Source organism: Eumetopias jubatus, unplaced genomic scaffold (genome assembly GCF_037043125.1).
Source record: "Eumetopias jubatus isolate StellerSeaLion01/CBP00866 unplaced genomic scaffold, mEumJub1_p1.0 scaffold_14, whole genome shotgun sequence".
Taxonomy (NCBI): Eukaryota; Metazoa; Chordata; class Mammalia; order Carnivora; family Otariidae; genus Eumetopias; species Eumetopias jubatus.
The window spans coordinates 80,005,643-80,026,516 of NW_028274820.1; the positions used below are offsets into that span (position 1 = coordinate 80,005,643).

At 38.0% G+C, this 20,874-nt stretch overlaps 1 protein-coding gene across 1 annotated transcript in view; it reads right to left on the minus strand.

Moving 5' to 3' along the window:
* The window catches only part of AASS (aminoadipate-semialdehyde synthase), a 49,483-nt gene extending 31,536 nt beyond the window's left edge, over positions 1-17,947 (minus strand). The window contains exons 1-10 of the mRNA XM_028104928.2: positions 17,711-17,947; positions 11,907-12,083; positions 8,747-8,831; positions 5,752-5,819; positions 5,502-5,648; positions 4,493-4,571; positions 4,237-4,364; positions 2,691-2,839; positions 1,181-1,303; positions 734-845 (exon numbers count right to left, since the gene is read on the minus strand). Of these exons, the coding sequence (XP_027960729.1) occupies positions 734-845; positions 1,181-1,303; positions 2,691-2,839; positions 4,237-4,364; positions 4,493-4,571; positions 5,502-5,648; positions 5,752-5,819; positions 8,747-8,831; positions 11,907-12,083; positions 17,711-17,947 (1,305 nt within the window). The remainder of the gene's footprint in view (positions 1-733; positions 846-1,180; positions 1,304-2,690; positions 2,840-4,236; positions 4,365-4,492; positions 4,572-5,501; positions 5,649-5,751; positions 5,820-8,746; positions 8,832-11,906; positions 12,084-17,710) is intronic.
* Positions 17,948-20,874: the final 2,927 nt, after the last annotated feature.

The window sequence follows — 20,874 nt, forward strand, 5'->3', positions numbered from 1 at the left end:
ATTATTCAACTGGAAAACCAGAAAACTATGACCTGACCCATTTTCAAGGGAAAAGACAACAAAGTTCAACCACAAGCTGACACAGAATTTTGGAAATATGATGCAAAGACTATAAAGTGGCTTTTCCAACTCTGTCTATATGATAAAAAACGGTACACTCATAGTGTGTGAAAAGATAGAAATTCTCAGCACAAAAACAGAAGAGTATGCTTAAGATAAATACTGAAGTAAGAATGCTTATCTTTGGCAAATGAAATGGAATTTAGATAACACAGTATTTCAATAGTCAATCACTGATTACAATGAAAAATACATGACCACAACAAAAGCTGTCACTTCACTAAGCATTAGTGACAAACAGCCAATAAAATTTTCTGCATTTCTGAATTTTCAAATTTGTTCATCACAGCACAGTAAGAATGTTCTAACATGAATTGACCTAGACAGCAGGAAGAGTAAAAAAAAGGAAATCTTATCTCACATGTCATGAACATTCTTAATAAAATATGCATAATGAGAGATAAATCCAATTGTAGTTAATCATGAAGGCAGTTATATAATTATATACCCCATGAGACAAGTAAGCAGAATATATAAAAGAGCATCTACAAATACTTTTGAGGGAGGGCTGGCATTTCATTTTACAACCGATTTCTTACGTATAGAAGACCAGAACATTCCTAAGATCTATTTAAAGCCACAGAATTACTGTGGATGCTATCAGTCAGCTTACCATTTCTTCAACATAAGGGTAAAGCATGTCTCCAAAGTATTCTGTAGCTTCAATTGGAAGCTGTGCTGGCAAATTGTCAATGGAACACATCAGAATCCCAGAGCCTTCCACACTAGGAGAAGCAATATGCTTTATTCAGCTGTATACAATGTTATTCGTAAGCTCTAACTTTCCCAGGCATCTACTCCATTATATTTGTTCCAAAATAATTTATAATTGTGTACCAAAGGATAAAAGAAAATAAACAAGACTTCAAACAAAACTTCCCTTCTTCAGCAACCCATCTCCCATTTAAATATAATATACATGTATATAAGTGTTTGATTTTGCATGTTGTTTTTCTACCAAATTTTTAAATATGGTTGAGCACCTCTCTGGATATTTGCATATCCTTCAGAAAAATGTAAAACACTGAATATTTTACACTAGTGTATCAAGCAAACTCACCTGTCATGAATAATATGCTGGTCTGCATCATACATACAAAAGGGATGTTCTATTGTCGTACACTCAGTCATAAACTCTATTGATCCTCCTGTGTCAGCTGAAATGTCACATATTGCCACAAGTCTGAAAATAACATCAATACTCAGATGAGAGCATGGAACTTCTCAACAAGATTAAAAATGAATAAAAATGAAAGGTACTTGAACAACTTTCAGTGTGGGTGCCAAATATTTCCTGGGCTCTTCAGCTCTTTTTCCTACAGTTCACTGTTCAGGACACTGTGTTCTTCTAGGATATAGACAATCTTCCCACTATAAGCTTTAGTCTCCACACACAAAAGTAAGAAGAAAAAGAAGAGGAGGAGGAGAGAAAAAAGGCAATCAAAGTAGAAAACCCTTTCCCTAGAGAAATCATAAGAAACAGCCTAGTTAAAGTTAACCTATTTAGCCAACTCTAAATAACTTAAAAAGGTTTGACTACACTACCTCCACCCTGCTTAGTGGCACCAGGTTTATTCTGAAAGGGACTTTGTATGACTGATGCTTACAGAATACACAAATACATCATTCTTCACATAAAGTGAGGCCAGTGTGTCCCATCAGGAGGTTTGGAATTGTAGGTAACTTTTTGTACAGTGGGGACAGGTCTGTGCTTATCTAGCCACTACATAATTTCACATGTTAATACAGGGAAATCTCTAGAATTATGAACAGAAATCTCAGCCCAGCTTTTGAAATCCTTTAGGGGTTGACCAAAAATTTCCTGCGCAACTTCCAACTACCATTTGCCTTTGTCAACCCTGCACTAGAGCTAGACTGCTCACTCGCTGTGTCTTAAGTTGTGTCTTGGTGGTTCCACATTTATCAAGCACCAATCCTACCACTTAAAATTCTCTTTCTCCTCAGTCTTCCTTTTCAAGGCTTTGCTGAGACCAATGTTCCCACTTTCTTCTAAATTTTTGTGCTATTTACTGCTCCTAGCATTCCCTTGGCATTTACTTCATGCCAGCTACATGCCTGAGGGTAGTAATCATATTTTTTCTCTATCCTTCAGCTTAGCAGAGTGCCAGGCAGAGGAGGTGTTAACAAATATTTATTGACTAATTATGTAATTCAACATTTAATAATTATTTGAATACAAATTGTATGTCAGGCAATGTACTGGGTACTTGTCACTAAGACAAACAGGAGGGAGAAAAATCATAAACACAGGAAAATAAATGATCATGAATTTCAGGGGGAAAAAAAGTAACAGACTAGACAGAGATGGGGATGGGAACACAGATCTTTCTGAGGAGGCTACCTTTGAGCTTCATGTAGAGTTAAGAGAAGAGAGTTTCAAGAAGGAAGGAAGGTTAACTGTCAAATGCTACCAAGAGATCAAGTGAGATAAAGCAGACTACCAGTCATTAGCAGTCAAGTCCCATGATATGTGAATCCCCTGCAGATAATACCCTAAAAGCGGGCCCTGCTGCTGAAAACTGCCATCATTACTGAAGTAAAGTCCTTACTTGTGTGGTAATGCAGGGCAGCCTTCCACACCAGCAACAGAGGACTTGCCTGGGACCAAGAGACTCTGGACATCTTGGCGAGTTAGTAGACGAGGGGTGTTTTGTTCCCAGTAGATTCCATTAATTAAACAAGTTGTATAGGGTGCAATCTGTAAAGCAAGTGCCAAGTTCAACAAGACAGGCAATAGCAAATTTCAATGCAGTAGGCTGAAAGAGAGCTATCAGTAAAGTTCATAAGAAATAATTTCATGTTACTTCGAATTGACTTTATTATTTGCCATGTCAGTGGTCATTTTGTGAGGTGAAGACAATACTCACCCAGGTTTCAGTGCAGAATTGCTCCATGATAGAGAAGTATATGAGCATAAATATATTAATGTTTCTGTTTTCTAATGTACTGCATGGCCAAGAAAAGGGAAAGGACAGAATCAAGTGACCTAGCTAGCACTCTATTTCCAGCTCAACCGCCAGTAGGGTGATCTACATCATGCTACCTCAACTTCTCTGGGCTCTATTTTCCTTACCTGCCAGATGGGGATAATATGTACCCCATTCGTCAAAGGAATGCTGTGAAGATTAAATCAGATAACATCTGTAAGCTCCATGAACAAATGCGCTACATACATGCATACGTGGTAGCTAGGTCATTATAAATTTTAGGATGCATCCAATCACCAATATTTCTGTGATCGGGGGAAAGAGAAGTGATGGAAATTTACTAGATTTTTAATTTTTCAGTCTGAAACTAGTTTCGTAATTTTTGTTTCTCAAGCAACTCAAGCATTCTCAAGCTACAGGTAAAAGTCCTTCTCTACAACAAGCTTTACATGCCTTAATAGCTATATTTCATACCAGAATCTATAATCTTATTGTTCAAACATACTTAAAATTATTTAAAACATTCCTTTTTGTAATAAATGCATGCACTTTTTGTTTATTTTTTGGCTTGTTGGTTTATTTTGAGGAGAACTTTGCAGTGTCTCCTACAGAACACATAAATACATTGTTCTTCTTAAAAGATAAGGCCAGTGTGTCCCCATCAGAAGGTTCTGAATTATAGGTAACTTTCTGTACAATGGGGATGGGTCTGTGCCTATGTAGCTGTGCTATTTCACCATAGTCCCCCGTCATCAATGTCATGCATTCCAAGACAGCTGGCTGAGGTTATGACTGCAATTTGTGGCCATAGAACCCTAGGTTGAGATGAAACCTCACAGACACTGGGCTTTGCTAATAGTACTAACTGGTCCAGGATAAATACAGAAAAGAGTACTCCACAGGACATGGTTTAGAGTTATGGGGCACATGCAGACACGAAGCAGAAACAGAGGCAGTGAAGCAAAGGGCATATCCAACCAAAACCACTAAGCAAAGTCCACTCCAAACGTCAGTAAAAGCCAACAACTCCTAAGGCCAACCCAAAGGATTCACAAGTCAATATGGGGAACTGAAAACCAATGTATACATTTATAATCTCTCTCCTTAAAAACAGCCTAACTATAGTGTATTAGGAGCAACCAGCTCAGAAGCTGAGTGTGATACTCACATCAGTATTAAAACGGCTTATGTAGCGCTCAGGATATTTGTCATACTCTACAGGATCATATACACCATCTGTTTTCCTGACAAGATGATGATGGCGACTTAACACTGTCCCATACACTTTTCTCAGGTCTTGCAGAAGAGAAAGAAATTAGTAAAGTAGGTGACAAATGATAAAGATTTATGGTGATAAAATACTGTAACACAGAAACTGTTAAAAACAGTTAAAAGATACATACAGTTATCCCCCTCCCCCTTACCTCCATTTTGGGAAACTTCTTTTAATTCATGTGGTTCTACATATTCACAAGGTAACTCATTGAAGATTTCTTGGGCTCCCTGTAAATAATGCATGAGTAAAAAATCTAAATCAATAGGAAAAAAGCCAACACAGTTTTCTGCAAAGATTCCAATGCACTTTCCCCACAATTATTAGCTCCACTTATCCGGCCCAGCGACGAGGCCTGCAACACAGAAGTACAGATACACTTCTCGCACACAGTCTACAAATCAGCTTTTATTCCTGTATGAACAGCATTAGTTGGAAGGAGCTTTAATTTTTTTTACTTAAGTTACTCAGAGTAGACACAAGGGTGTCTACATTTTTAAAAATGAGAGCACAATAAAACATTTCTATTTACTTTTTGCTCTGTTGCAGAATTATTTCAACTGGGGAAACTGTATTTCCCATGAAAACAAAGTAGATGCCTATCTCACAGTATAATACAAATAGCGAGGTCCTGTTTGTAAAATATTTTCATTGAGTGAAGATCTATTTTACAATTACAGATTTCTCTGGGGGATCACAAATGCCTTCTCAAAACCATCCCAGAAGGAAGAAAGTATGAATTCAGTCCTGAATTAAGCTTCCTAAAATCTTATTGGCAAAACTTCAAATCACTTTAAAAAATTTACATCCTGTGCTCAATTCCAAACTTTTGGACATCTCAGCGATGAAGGTAAAACAGATCACCCTAAGAACAGACCTTTATACCATTAACAATGACTTATCCCTTTAAAAAGAAAAAGTGTTCAAAGACTCTTGACAGCTTGGAGTCAACTGAAAGCAAAGAAAATAAGTCTGGATCATTACGGCTCTATACTGGGGGAAAAGTTACATAGGCAAGAAAAGTACCAAAAATTGTGAACACCTACTCATCCAGAAGCAAGGCTCTGAAATGACCACAAAATGTTCACATTCCTTGAGTTAGTTTCAGGGTTTTGATTGCTTTACAGAAAGAGGACTTTCTTAGAAATCTAAGAAGTTACCTTAGATACATTACCAGTCCCTGTGAACACAAATGTTAAAGGCCCTATCGACTTTGGCATCAATCCCAGAGATACTTCATAGCCAGCATCGCGGACAGCTTGCACAGCCTGACCACTGTTCCTGTAGTTATGAGCCATGCCAATGTGCTGAAAGCAAGCATACAGGAATTCAAGTTAGTCGACCACCTGAGACACTTTCCTGATATGTATTTTCAAAAAAATAAATAAACAAACAAAATACACATCTCACCATAAAAGGTGTGTGATGTCCCAAAGCAAGGAGCCTTAACCCCATTCCATGTAAAATGTTGATCATCCCTATTGCAGAATCAGACCAACAGAAAAGCCATCAGTCAGGAGTTGAAGCTGTTCTGACCATTCTCCAACCTGCTCCGTGCTCTGACGAAGCACAGATCACAGCATCTCAGATTTGGAAGGGGCCCCAGGGGTCACATTATCCATCCCCTCAATTTTCTGCCATCAAAAGCACTAACCCAGCTGCCTCCCTACCTATTCCCTTCCACTTTCAATCCTGCCAAAATGGAAAGAGTGTCCCTCTTCTTTTCTGAGGTTATTCTATCTTTGCTCCAAATCCCATCCCTTCCCATTCCTTCTCTAAGGAATTCACTTTTGAAATTATTCCTTTTACTATCCCTCCCTATTGGCTCACTCCTATCAACATTTAAAGACACTTACATTCCTCTCAAACCAAAACTAATGAACAAACAAAATTATGGTCAGCATTGACCTTATGAGTGCCATCGGCAATTTTAGTGACCTAAATAGCTAAACTCAGTGAACAATTGTCAGATCTTACCTGTCAGAGGTATTTGGCAACGTGGACTCTCTCTCTACTGGAACCCTCTTCCCTCAGCATCCCTGACTTAAAAATTTTCATCCCACATTTCTCTAGGTGCCTCTTCCCATGCCCATTTCTTTTAAATTAGTGTCCTCTCCCCTTTCCTTAAGGTCCTCTTTTAAATTAATTAGCCTCAGGATTCGGTCCAGTGCCCTAGTCTCTTCGATCTCTATTTTTTTTTTCTTAGCTAATTTTATCCAGTCCTAAATTTCAAGTATTCTGTATATGCTGATGATCCCAAGTCTGTATCTCTAACACAGATATTTTATTTCAAGACCTGACCAACTACCTTATGGATTTCTCAATTTGGACTCAAATAGCGAAAACTCAGCATACCCATAGCAAAGACCTCAGCATCCATTCTCCTCTTGCTTTCTCCTTCTCTGTATCCCTTCCAAACGTTCTTTGAGTTTTTTCTGAAGTCAACTTTTAAAAGTGTAATTTATATTCAATAAAATGCACCAATTTAGCATACCGTTTGATAACTGAACATATGTATGCACCCATATTACCACCAACATAATCGAGATATAGAATATTTCCATCACCCCAGGCAATCCTCCCCAGTCCTTTGCCCCAGAACTAACTACTGGTCTAACTAACTTCTCTCTGTATAGAGTCGTTAATTCTACAGTTTCATATAAATGAAATTATAAGTATATACTCTCTTGTGTGTCTGCTTTCACTCAGCATGTTTTTGAGATTCATACATAATTCAGTGTAGTTTCAGTAGTTTACATCTTTTTAATGACAAGGAGTTTCCATTTTATGGGTATATCACAACTTATTTATCCATTCTTCAGCTGATGGACATTTGGACTGTTTCTACGCTATTATGAATGAAGCTACTAGAAATAAGTCTTTATAAAAAATAATTCATTTCTTGATAAATGCCTATGAGTAGAATTTTTTTTTTTTTTTAAGATTTTATTTGACATAGAGAGACAGCGAGAGAGGGAACACAAGCAGGGGGAGTGGGAGAGGGAGAAGCAGGCCTCCCGCAGAGCAGGGAGCCCAATGCAGGGCTCGATCCCAGGACCCTGGGATCATGACCTGAGCCGAAGGCAGACGCTTAACGACTGAGCCACCCAGGTACCCCTATGAGTAGAATTTCTTATGTACATTGATATTCAAGTTTTTTATTTCTTGAGTTGGTTGTGGTAATTTTTGTCTTTCAAGGATTTGTCTATTTGATCAACATTGTCAAATTTATTGGCCTATTCATAATACTTTCTTTCCCTTTTAATGTCTATATGAAATACAGTCATGACCCCTCATATATTCCTAATATTGGTAAATTGTGGCTTCTCTCTTTTTCTAATCAGTCTAACTGGAGGCCTATCGATTTTATTGATTTGCTTAAAACCCAGCTTCTGATTTCATTGATTTTCCCTCTTTATTATTCTTTTCCTTGTATTTGCTTTGCATTTAATTACTTCTTCATTTTCTTGCTTTGTAAGATAGAAGTTTAGATCACTAATTTGGGCTTTCTTCTTTTCTAGTAAAAGCATTAAATGCTATAAATTTCCTTCTAAGTAACCACCTTATCTGCACCCCATAAATTTTGGTATGCTGTTTTAAATTTTCATTCAATTCAAGTATTTACTAATTTTTCCTGTGATTCCTTCTTGACTCATGGGTTATTCAGAAATACATTATCTTCCAAATATCTCGAAATTTTCTAGATATCTTTCTATTATTATTTCAACATCAACTTTATTATAGTTAGAGCACATACTCTATGATTTCAAACATTTTATGTTTATTAAGAACTGTTTTGTTCTTATGGGCCATCTGGGCGACTGCTCAATAACCACCAATTGCATCAGGGTGGCCGACGGTGTCTTACTGTTCTATACCCACAAATTTTCTACTTGTTCCAACAATTACAAACCTTTAAGTAATCTAATCTGATGCAGAGCTCTAATATAAAAGTTGTGCTTCCTCAAGAAGTTTCAAAGTACCAACTGGGACAAAAATCAAGTGGAGTTTTCCCCCAATTCCAGCTCTTATCCTTTCTAGACTGCTCCTCTCTTGGTTCCCATCCCTGTATCTTTTCCCTCTCTTTCCCCCTTTATTCTTCCCCACAATTTCTCATCACCAAACTGACCTCCCCTAGTCTTCCAGACAGAACTACCTAAAAAGTCAGAACCTATTCATAGTTTTTCTCCTTTTTCCTGCTTTTTCTTTTTAACTTTTGTAATAAAGATGTGTAATGATTTACCTTATTTTATTCCCCTAATATTCATCACCCTTCGCTGTACCCACATGTTTATTTTTATTAGTGGAAATGAACACTTCCATGCCCTTGCCACAGAAAAAAGAAAACAGTTACTTCCCAGGCAAATTTAGAAAGTGGGTGATGTAAAAACCCTGGCATACCTACCTGCCACACCTGCCCACTGTCCAAACGCCACTACCCGTGTTCCTCTATGATCCACCATTTTCTCGTAATCAATAAGTCGGATTTCCTGAAGGATAAAAAATTTCCACCCAGACCCATTAAGCTTAATTTCAATGAGTAGAGTACATATATGAGCAAATAAATATTTCACATTTCTTCCTCTTATAAAATATATCTTGACCTGACTTTGTAAGTTACCATCAGGTGCTCCATGAAATATTTAGAAAATGCTGGGTCACAAACCAATGATAGGTTTGTGATTAGAGATGGTCCTAACAGGGTGATAAATGCCCCTTGATGGTAGTCAATAAAATAGCAAAGACATGATCTCCTTTAACTTTTAGGCCAGCACCACCTACATACCTATCTATAGTCCCACTCACCCCCACACCCTTCCTTCTAGTCTCAAAGAAAACAAGTCCCTCCCAAGGCTAATCCCTGTGAGCTGGATCCCAGCTTTTTCCCATGTCTTCCAAGACCACTCTTGAACTTTTTCTTTCCTGCATTATCCCTTTGTACACTGCTCCTTCCTACCTTAAAAATGACAACTCCCCCTCTCAAGTCCATACACACAAATCTATCTCATTTTCTCTCTCTCTCCCTTTCTCCTTTCCTTCTCTCCTTTTACAAGTAAGCTTCATTTACAAAGTAACACATGCTGCCTGCTTTTCACTTTCTCACCTTCACTGAAACCACATTCTTCCTCTGTCTTTGGGAATCTTCCCTCTCAGGAATGTCTTATTAACTCACGCTTAAAAGCTACTGATACACTGTAATTATAGATTGTTTTAAATAGGCATTTTATTTCCTCAAAGATCATGATTTTTACCATGTGCCTGAATTTAAGAATGTTTAATAGTCATCCAACTCTAACTGGTTACAAAATACTGCCAAAAAGCAGCCATGCCCATTCTGTTTTTGTTAATTCTCCTGTAATGAACAAAAAGCCATTAACAAAGAAAATGCTTTTTTTTTTCTAAAGATTTATTTAGTTATTTGAGAGAGTGAGAATGAGAGAGAGAAAGAGTACATGAGAGGGGGGAGGGTTAGAGGGAGAAGCAGGCTCCTCGCTGAGCAGGGAGCCCGATGGAGGACTCGATCCTGGGACTCCAGGATCATGACCTGAGCCGAAGGCGGTTGCCCAACCGAGCCACCCAGGCGCTCCTGAAGAAAATGCTTCTAAAGTACTTTTAAAGGAATTTATCTGCTTAAGGTGCAATCTTATATTATTTCCATTAATTACTTTTTGAATTTGCTTTTCAAAACCACTGGGAATTCACTAGGCCAGGTCTAGCATATTTGAAATGAATAGGTATGTATTCTATAGGCCTGTACAGATTTTCTTCCACTGCTTTTACTGTTTGTGAAGCCTCCTGTTCTCTGCCTATTCTCAGATTCTAGTCTAGGTCCTAATGCTCCAATCTAGCATTCGTACCCCAGGGCTTGGACCTTGGACTTCTCTATCTATACTCACTGCCTACCCTCATCCAGTTTCATGGTCGTAGATGCCATCAAGTCTCTGACAACTACAAATACGTATCAGGAGGAGCCGCCCCGAGCCTCAAACTCTTATCAATGCCTCCCTCCTTAAAATCTAATGTCTAAAGTCTGCAATCTGCTTAAATGTCTAATTGGCAAATTAAACTCAACAGGCCCCAAACTCAACTCCTGATCCTCCCATCCAAGCCTGCTCCCTCTTGCAGTACCATCATCTCAGTTTGTAGCAACTCCTTGAAATTGCTCAGGCCAAAACCTTGGACTCATCTCATTCCACTCTTTTCTCTCATATTCCACATTTGTCTCACCAGTAACTTCTGCAGGATCGGACCTCTAAAATCCACCCGATATTGGGTCTATGCAACACCACCTCTGCTTCCACTGGCCTCGTGCGAGCCACTGTCATTTGGAACCTGGGGTCCATACTAGTCTAAACTAACAATCCTATCAATTTTCCCCTCCCATCTCCAATATCATCCACACAGCAGGCTGAAGAAGCACTTTAGAACATGACTGACACTAACCCTCCACTCAGCCAGACCCATGGGACTTTGTGCTACTATGCTGTCTGCTTGGAAGACTCTACCCCAATGAATATGACTTGATCCTTCACATCACTTCAAATTTTTGCTCAATGCCAAATCTGCAATGAGGCTTTCCTTGATCATCCTATTTAAACTACTGTCACCACCCACAGTGCCCAGAACCCCTTTTTTTCCCTTCTGTATCATATTTATGTCCATCACACATATCTCTAAGTGACAGATATCTTATTTATATATTTATCATCTGTCTCCTCCCACTAGAATGTAAGCTCTGTGAAGACAGTTAGTTTATTGCCATTGCAGTGAAGAGGGTCAGACACACTGCAAACACTCAGTAAATATTTGAATGAATACTCTGTATTTTAAACAGCTGATAGTTTTTGTATAGTACTTATAACTCAAAAAATTATTCCTTCCTTCATGAATGTTAATAAATGTAAAAATAATCTCCAGTCCAGTTCTGGCACTACAGAGCTGGGCAACCTTGGTCGAGTCACTTCACCCCTCTGCGCTCCATCTGAAAAATGAGGGATGTGAATTATATGATCCCTGAGGCTCTTTTTAGCTCTCAGTTCTACTTGGGAATATCTGACCAATTGGCCTCATAAAGTGCTAACCGTTTGGGGGGGAACACTTCTACCATTTTTTTCCATTTCAGTACAAAAGGAATGAAACGCTTGGCTTCTTATTACAAATTCCAAACTAGCACAGCAGAGGAGCCCGAAGAGCAGCAGAACTATTCAAGCACTAACTCACAGATCACCTTTCCTAGTGAGGTGAATAACATGATGTATTTCCAAGATGCTGAAAGAAAACTAAAACTCCACTTGACATTTAAAAGTCGAAAGAGGGCGCCTGGGTGGCTCAGATGGTTAAACGTCTGCCTTCGGCTCAGGTCATGATCCCAGGGTCCTGGGATCGAGTCCTGCATCAGGCTCCCTGCTCCGCGGGAGCCTGCTTCTCCCTCTGCTTCTCTCTCTCTCTCCCTCTGTCTCTCATGAATAAATAAATAAAATCTTTAAAAAAATAATAATAAAAAATAAAAGTCGAAAGAAAAATTGTTTCTATGTTAACATTTGTGATTACTAGTCACTAATTACCTGTCTCAGAATCTCATCCAGCAAGCCCATATTGGCCTCCTGAGCCTTTATTGTGTGGGAGAAGAATGCATAAGTCTTCTTAGACATTAATTTTTCCTCTGGGGGTCTTTTAACTCCCAAAATTAGACAAGCTTCAGAAATATCCTCCTGAAGAATGCCACCAGCTTTGACATATTCCTGGGAATGCAATTTGGGTTAAAAGTTATTTCCCTAATTTGTTGATTCTTATTTTCTTTAATAAATAAGCATAGCAATTAAAGGCATTATCTTTTGGCGGCATAAAATCTGTATGGATTAGAACAAATAATAGAATAATTACTTCAATTATTTTTTGTTACTTTCTGGCTAAAGATCAATTCAACAAGTTTGACTTTATAGCAAAAAAAAAAAAAAGTTAGAAAATTCACCACCTACTCCTTTTTAAGAGCAGTTAATAGTTTGATCATAACCACTAGCACATATGATTTAAAAATATTTGTGAAATGTGTATTTTGTATCAACAATGTACTGAAATACTAAATGCAAAATAGTAATTTATTACTCAGGTGTATTTTTAAAAGAAAGGCATGTATCTGCAATATTTACTTTTCTTTTTTCTTTTTTTTTTTTTTGGTTCAATTAGTATTTATTACTGCCCCACTCTGTCCAGGGGACTGTGCTAGAGATGAGATGGTAAGACACTAAAAAGGCAGACAACATCCCTCCTATAAAGAAGCTCACAAAATACAGTAAAAAGAAGTCAGGAGCATAGTTAAGTGAGGATGAATTCAAAAGAGTTATGAACAGCAGAAGCTAAGTGATACATTAATTTAATGGATATTGAAATAATTCCTGGGTGAGATTATCAAGGAAATATGAAACTTTAAAGTAATCTAATAGGCTAGATAGGATTTTTTTAAATTTTATTTTATTATGTTATGTTAGTCACCATTCATTACATTATTAGTTTTTGATGTAGTGTTCCATGATTCATTGTTTGCGTATAACACCCTGTGCTCCATTCAATACGTGCCCTCCTTAATACCCATCACCAGGCTAACCCACTCCCCCCATGCCACCCTCCTCTAAAACCCTCAGTTCGCTTCTCAGAGTGCTAGGTAGGATTTGGAGAGATGGAGATGGGAAATGCAAGGTAGTAATATCAGTAGAAAGTACTGCAGAAATACATACAAATATGGAGGCAGGAAAGTAAGGAGATGTTTAGGGCATAACGGATAAATCAATTTGGAAAAGGAGACTAAATATTATCATGGTGAATATGATCTTTATTGGATAAAAAATAAAAATCAACATTTATTAATAAATTAGTACTTGCTTTACTGAGCTCTTTTCAGGAATTATCTCATTTAATTTTCTTAAAACTCCCATGAGGTAGGTATTATTATTATGGCCATTTTATCAATGGGAAACCTGAGGTTTACACATTTAACTGAGATTGAATAGCTAGTACATGGAGGCAATAAAAGTCATTTCAGATTTCTAAGTAAAAGGTTAGCATGATCCAGGCAGAATTAAAGGAGCATCAAAAGTAGCAGTTGAATAAAATAAGATGAATCCAGTTAGGAATCTACTTTAAAGGAAACTATAGATGGATAGACACTACAAGGATGAAAATGTGATTCATACCTGGTTTCTATGAAAACAATCTATTTGTCCATTTATAGTAGACCAATTAAATAAATCACAAATGATGGAGTAATTATGACAGAGTGATTAAAACACAGCCATTAAATAGAATGAAGCAGATCTCCATGAACAGACAAGGAGTGAGTTCCAGGGTATGTTGTTGACTAAACAAACAAGGTACAATAGAGTATGTATAGTTTACAACCTTTTATGTAAGACTAAGGGGGAACTAAGAATACACACACACACACACACACACACACACACACACACACACACGCTCATTTTTACATAAAGAAACATAGGAATAATCAATCAGAAACTAATGACGAGATGTATCTTGAAAGAAGTTGCTGTGGCCGATGTCAAAGAGGCTACTGCCTATGTTCTCCTCTAGGATTTTGATGGATTCCTGTCTCACAGTGAGGTCTTTCATCCATTTTGAGCTTATCTTTGTGTATGGTGTTAGAGAATGGTCGAGTTTCATTCTTCTGCATGTGGCTGTCCAATTTTCCCCGCACCATTTATTGAAGAGACTTTCTTCCATTGCATATTTTTTCCTGCTTTGTCAAAGATTATTTGACCATGGAGTTGAGGGTCCATATCTGGGCTCTCTACTCTGTTCCATTGGTCTGTGTGTCTGTTTTTGTGCCAGTACCATACTGTTTTGATGATCACTGCTTTGTAATATAGCTTGAAATCGGGCAACGTGACGCCCCCAGCTTTGTTTTTCTTTTTCAACATTTCCTTGGCGATTCAGGGTCTTTTCTCATTCCATACAAATCTTAGGACTGTTTGTTCCAGCACTTTGAAAAATGTCATTGGAATTCTGATCGAGATGGCATTGAAGGTATAGATCGCTCTGGGTAGCAAAGACACTTTTGGGACTTCATTAAGATAAAAAGCTTCTGCACAGCAAAGGAAACAGTCAACAAAACAAAGAGGCAACCAACAGAATGGGAGAAGATATTTGCAAATGACACTACAGAAAAAGGGCTGGTATCCAAGATCTATAAAGAACTTCTCAAACTCAACACCCAAAAAACAAATAATCAAGTCAAAAAATGGGCAGAAGACATGAACAGACACTTCTCCAAAGACATACAATTGGCTAACAGACACATGAAAAAATGTTCATCATCATTAACCATCAGGTAAACTCAAATCAAAACCACACATAGATACCACCTTATGCCGGTTAGAACAGCAAAAACTGACAAGGCAAGAAACAACAAATGTCGGAGAGGCTGTGGAGAAAGGGGAACCCTCTTACACTGTTGGTGGGAATGCAAGTTGGTACGGCCACTTTGGAAAACAGTGTGGAGGTGCCTCAGCAAATTAAAAATAGAGCTACCCTATGACCCAGCAATTGCACTACCGGGTATTTACCCCAAAGACACAGATGTAATGAAAAGAAGGGCCATATGCACCCCAATGTTCATAGCGGCAATGTCCGCAATAGCCAAACTGTGGAAAGAGCCGAGAGGCCCTTCAACAGATGAATGGATAAAGAAGATGTGGTCCATATATACAATGGAATATTACTCAGCCATCAGAAAGGATGAATATCCACCTTTTACATCAACGTGGATGGGACTGGAGGAGATTGTGCTAAGTGAACTAAGTCAGGCAGAGAAAGTCAATTATCATATGGTTTCACTTATCTGTGGAACGTAAGGAATAGCATGGAGGACATTAGGAGAAGGAAGGGAAAATGAGGGGGAGGAAATCGGAGGGGGAGACGGACCATGAGAGACTATGGACTCTGAGAAACCAACTGAGGGTTCTAGAGGGGAGGGGGGTGGGGGGATGGGTTAGCCTGGTGATGGGTATTAAAGAGGGTACGTACTGCATGGAGCACTGGGTGTTATATGAAAACAATGAATCGTGGATCACTACATCAAAAACTAATGATGTAATGTATGGTGACTAACATCACATAATAAAATTAAATTAAAAAAAGAAACTAATGACGATAGTAATCTATGGAGTGGGTGGGAATAGGATGTAAGGGATTAGGTAAGAGGAAGACTTCTCTGCACTGTATCATTTTACATAGTTTTAATCTTTGAAACTTGTAAATGTTTCACTTATTTTAAAAATATAATTAAATCAAAAAGGATTTAAAAGCAACGTTTAAAATGTATAGAAAAAACATAAATCCAACTGTATATCACATTGACGACATAACTACACAGAAAGAATAATTCAAATAACTTGAATACAGCAATCTGAATGTTCTTTGAGATATATTCTAAACCCAAAAAGGCTTTTTTTACTCAAAAAATATTAAACTCCATTTAATAGTTTATTTTTTTATTGAGGTATAGTTGACATACATTATATAGTTTCACGTATACAACATAATAATTGACATTTGTATGGACTGCAAAATGATCAACACAATAAATCTAGTTAACATCTGTCACCATGCATAGTTACGTAAGAACTTGTAAGATCTACTCACTTAGCATTTATAGGTTTATTGTTAGTTATAATAATAGTATCATGATTCCAAAGCTATTTTATGTATAATATAGGATAAAGCAAAAAACATGCATTAATATTATAAAGAATTAAAATTTTCACTGCTGTAGAAAACAGATGCAAATATAAAATTTTAAAGGTAAGAAAAACCTGTAATGTCAAAAATTTTAATTGGAAATATCAGTATTGATTCATGATTAAATAATATTAAATAATATATATGTATATATTATGTATGTGTAATCTGTCTGTCTCTTAGCTCTGTTCACTAAAAGTGCTAAAAGCAACAATATCCCAGTAAAAATAAGCACACCTAACACCAGAGATCAGATCTTGGTTTCTATATACTAAAAGAAATCAGGGCTCCCTGATGAGATAGATGGCTAATTCCAGGTGTGGGGCAAGAAAAGCACAAGTAAGACTAAGACCATTTGTTGCTTTAGGAAACAAGAACGCTGAAAGACAGAAGTACTCCAAAGGACATAGGAGCACCCTTAAAGGAACCCTCCATCTCAAATCTGGGATAACTGAGACATTTAAAAAAAAAAAAAGGCTAATAGATTATATCATACATTAAATGAAAAAGGCCCATGCATCCATAATGATACTCAAAAGAGCAAGAGAGGAAAGAGAAACTAAGGGAAATCTCTTTTCTATAGAAGAAAATCAGCAAGTAAACTTAGAAGAGCGATAAAATCAGAAAAATCATCACTTTGCAAGCTTCCCATGTATAAAAAATGATTCAGGCAAAGATTATCAACATATGCTAATATCTTTAACAAAAGGTAGTTGAGAAACAAACAGAAGATTCACAGGTCTCAAAACATCACCCCACAGATGACTCAGTAATTACAAAGGGAAAAAGATACTTAATGGAGAGATCTGGTGGCAACTACCTCAGCCAAGTGACCGCGAATTCCTAACCTTGGGACAACCTGGTTATTTTGTGTCTCTGATGTGATAGAGTGGGAAAGAAAATACACCATGGGATAATATTTATATCAAAAGTGTCTTAACCTGAATCTAATCACCAGGATAAAACTCAGACTAATAACACCCAGAAGCAGACCATTCTACAAGTCAACTAGTCTGGACTCTTCAAAAGGAGTCAACGTTCTCGGAACAAACAAATCAAAAGGGTGTGCTGTTCTAGGTTAAAAGAACTAGAGACATAACAATAAATGCAACGAACCTTAAGTAAGCCTCAGTTAAAATAAAAGACCACAAAGATGTTTGAGAGAATGGGGAATTTGAAACGGGCTATGTGAGACGGTATTATGGAATACTCATTTTTCAGGTATGATGGTTACGCAGAAGGATTTATTCCTAGGAAATACAGTAATGTCTTAGTGGCCTTAGTCTCCCCAGTCCCAGAACCAGGGTTGCACATGGAGACGATGACCAAAGGACATTACCTCATTCTAAAGGCAATCCCTCCATCCCTCAGCTGCAGAAAGCATGGAATGGGGTGAAAATAATACCTAATTGACTAAATTCTGGACTCAAGTACACATTCTAACTAGACATCTCATTATAATCAAGAGAAAGGAATATTGTCATGTGGTGTTTAAATGACACTGGCAATCATTTCATTTTTACTCAGATGCTCCTTGATTTCATACACATTTTTACTCAGATGCTCCCTGATTTTCATTTTATTCCCACATATTTAAAAAATTAGAACCATTTACCTTGTCATGAATGGCCCGCCGATTGGAAGGCTGTATGAGGACTTTGTATCCCAGGTTGGCGATGCCTTTGATGTGCCGGGGAGCCAGAGGTGCTCTTCTCTCCCAGGCATTCACATCCTCCCGCCTCAGGGCCACCACCGCTTTGTGGTGAAGCCCTTTGGAGAAGCTGAGCCCCAGCCTGCCCAGTTTGGTCCTTTGTACTCGCAGCATCTTAAAACCTGGTGACTGTAAAGACATCATAAGAGAACAGGACAACAAAAAGCAGGAGGGCTCACAGATCAGTTCTGGTCTCCTGAGAAATCGGCTGTAAAATCCAACCAACTCAGATGTAACAGATGCAAGATGGAGAAAAGAGGAGGGAAAGCTTGGGTGCCATCAAGTGCTCCTTTACCCAACAAACCCAAATTTCCACTAGTGACGTTATTTATTTCCAAAATAATAATAACAAAAAAAGTACTGAGCAAATTATAGGACACTAGCCAGTATCTGCCAAGCCGAAAGTGTTTTTTAAATATATGTTTCATCAAACGTATTCGGCACAAAAGTTTTAAGCATGTTAACTACAAGGCAAATACAGGAAGATAATTTATGCCAATTTCGATGGCATAAAGGTTGGAATCCTTTAATCGTGTTCAAGATTCTTGACAATCCAGCTCCAACCTCTTTGGAGTTTCATCTCTGACCATTCCCTAAACTAGAGCTACTCAAAGTATGTTGGCAGCCTGTTGGTAGTTCGTGACCTGCTTTTTCCTGGTCCTGGATGAGCTATGCACAGAAATACAAAGTAAGCACTTGGAAACCTTTATATCACACGACCATTTTTCTGTAACTCATTGTGACTGAATTTTATGAAAGTATTGGTCCTGGCAGGTGGGAAATTTAAGAAAACAAAACAAACATGCTTCTCCATGACAGGTAGTTAAAAAAGGTTAAGAAGCACGGTCCTAATCCTCCCTGAACTGTTTGTTTTTAAAAGAGATTATATTAGGCCCAAACTCAAACTCATGCTGTTCCCCTTTTCAGGGTTTCCTCTCCATACCACTTCCTCCTGCTATGATATTAAACCCAGACCTGTCTCAACCAGTTTTCTAGCTGCTATTCCAGATTGCATAATTCCACTCATTTATTCAATCAAGAAATGTTTACAAGAGGCTTACTATGTGCCAGCATAGAGTAAATTTTATACAGATTTTTAAAGCATAAATATCAAACAATACTCCGTCCCTCTTCAAATAGTTACATACACTTGGCAATTTCAGATGATAATTTATGGATCATTTCAATGCTAAGCCTTAGTTTTTATGTTTAAGGTTGGCATCAAAACATAGGGACTGAATTTCACACTTTCTAGAAATTTCCTACCAATCACTGCTAACATACATCAAAATTCTTATGAACACACTTCTGTTACATCAGACTGCAATCTTCTATATCAAATCCACTTTACAGATGGGTAAGTTTTGTCTCAACAGTGGCACATACAAGTACATTTCCAGGGAGCAACTACTTAACACTTGAAATAGAAAATGTATAGGTCAACTCACAACACAGCAGACTAAAAGAACAAAGCTACCAGCGAGGACATCAGCTAAGAAGCCTTTAGAAAGAGGGACGTAAGAAAAATAATACACACAGCAAGCAAACACGCGGATGAAAGCAGCTCAGGCTAACTGTCACTTGGCCAAAATACTGATGAGCAATATTTTACTAAAAGATTGCTATATATTCTAACTAATTTTTGGTTTATTTATACAGTTTTGTTTTTACAATTCTTTTTTTGAGAGAGAGAGAAAGAGAAAGAGCATGGGTGAGCAGTGGGGAGGAGCAGAGGGAGAAAGAGAATGCCAAGCAGGCTCCATTCTCAGCACAGAGCTCAGCACAGCGCTTTATCTCACTACCCTGAGATCATGACCTAAGCAGAAATCAAGAGTCGGATGCGAACCACCCACGCGCCCCTATACAGTTTTGTTTTTAAAAGAGATTATATTAGGCCCAAACTCAAGCCCAAGTCCATAGCACTTATTCTCCCCCAAACCAAAGGAAAAACTGCAACAATCCCCTAGGACTTAAATCCCTAAGGTTCTTAAATAAAACCAATTCCAAGACAAGTGAGTTTTTCTGAACACACAGATGAGCCTAGAAAGGGTCCCATCTTCCCCCCGGGGCTCTATTTCACATACCATAGGTGACCAAGTGACCCTGCATCCCCTATTCTTAGTAGCAATTCTTGGAGCCAATATGAGGGAAGACGTTCAGATAATTTAGTGTCTCTCCTCAGCTCAAACTTGATTTACAATCACAGCCTCACCTCACTCAGTGACCATCCCTCCACTTCCTCCTTACCTCCCTTGTCTGGGGGTTGGGGATATGGTGTGGGAGGAGACACAGACACATACACACATATAATACACACATATGTATTTGCAAAGGCAGACTTTCTGTAGACTAGAAAAGAAGCGTAGCAGGAAGTGATCCTCTGAAGTTTCTTTGGGAAGCTGCTTTCACTTTCACTTTTTGTAGGGAATTCTCAAATCATAATTCTAACTTTGTTTTTAAATAAATGTAACAGTAATTACCATTGATTTAACCTTATATGCCAAACACTATGCTGAACACTTTCCAGACATTATTTCATTTCCTCCTTGCAAAAATCTTAATAGGTAGATACTATTATTATCTTTATTTTACAGGTGAAAAAACTGAACTGGAATCTGCCTAGAGTTGTTGCTTCTAAGCCGAAGCAGGATTCCTAGGTTAATATTTAACACTCAGGATTTTTCTCTTCGCCAAAGCCTACAGATCCACACCATGTAGATCTGATGTATTGTTACTGCTGCCAGCTCATTTTAGAAATAAATTAGATTCATATGGCATCGACTTTAATAGCGTAAGTGATCAGTTATCTCCCCAGCATGGAGTGCTTCCATCGATCCCTTTCCTAGGTGCCACTGAAAATCCTTCCTGAGTCATGGCCAAGGTAAATTCTAGGTTTCTGGGTGCTTAGAACAAGAGATTTAATTGTAGCAGGTACTACTGTGCTAGTAATTGCTTGAACTTAGAAATTTGGCCTTAACATGGATCTTTCCAGGCCCACAATTCATTTCATTCTAAGGTCATCAAGAAATCGGCAGTAGTGAGGATTTCTTAATTGCTCTTAGATAGGG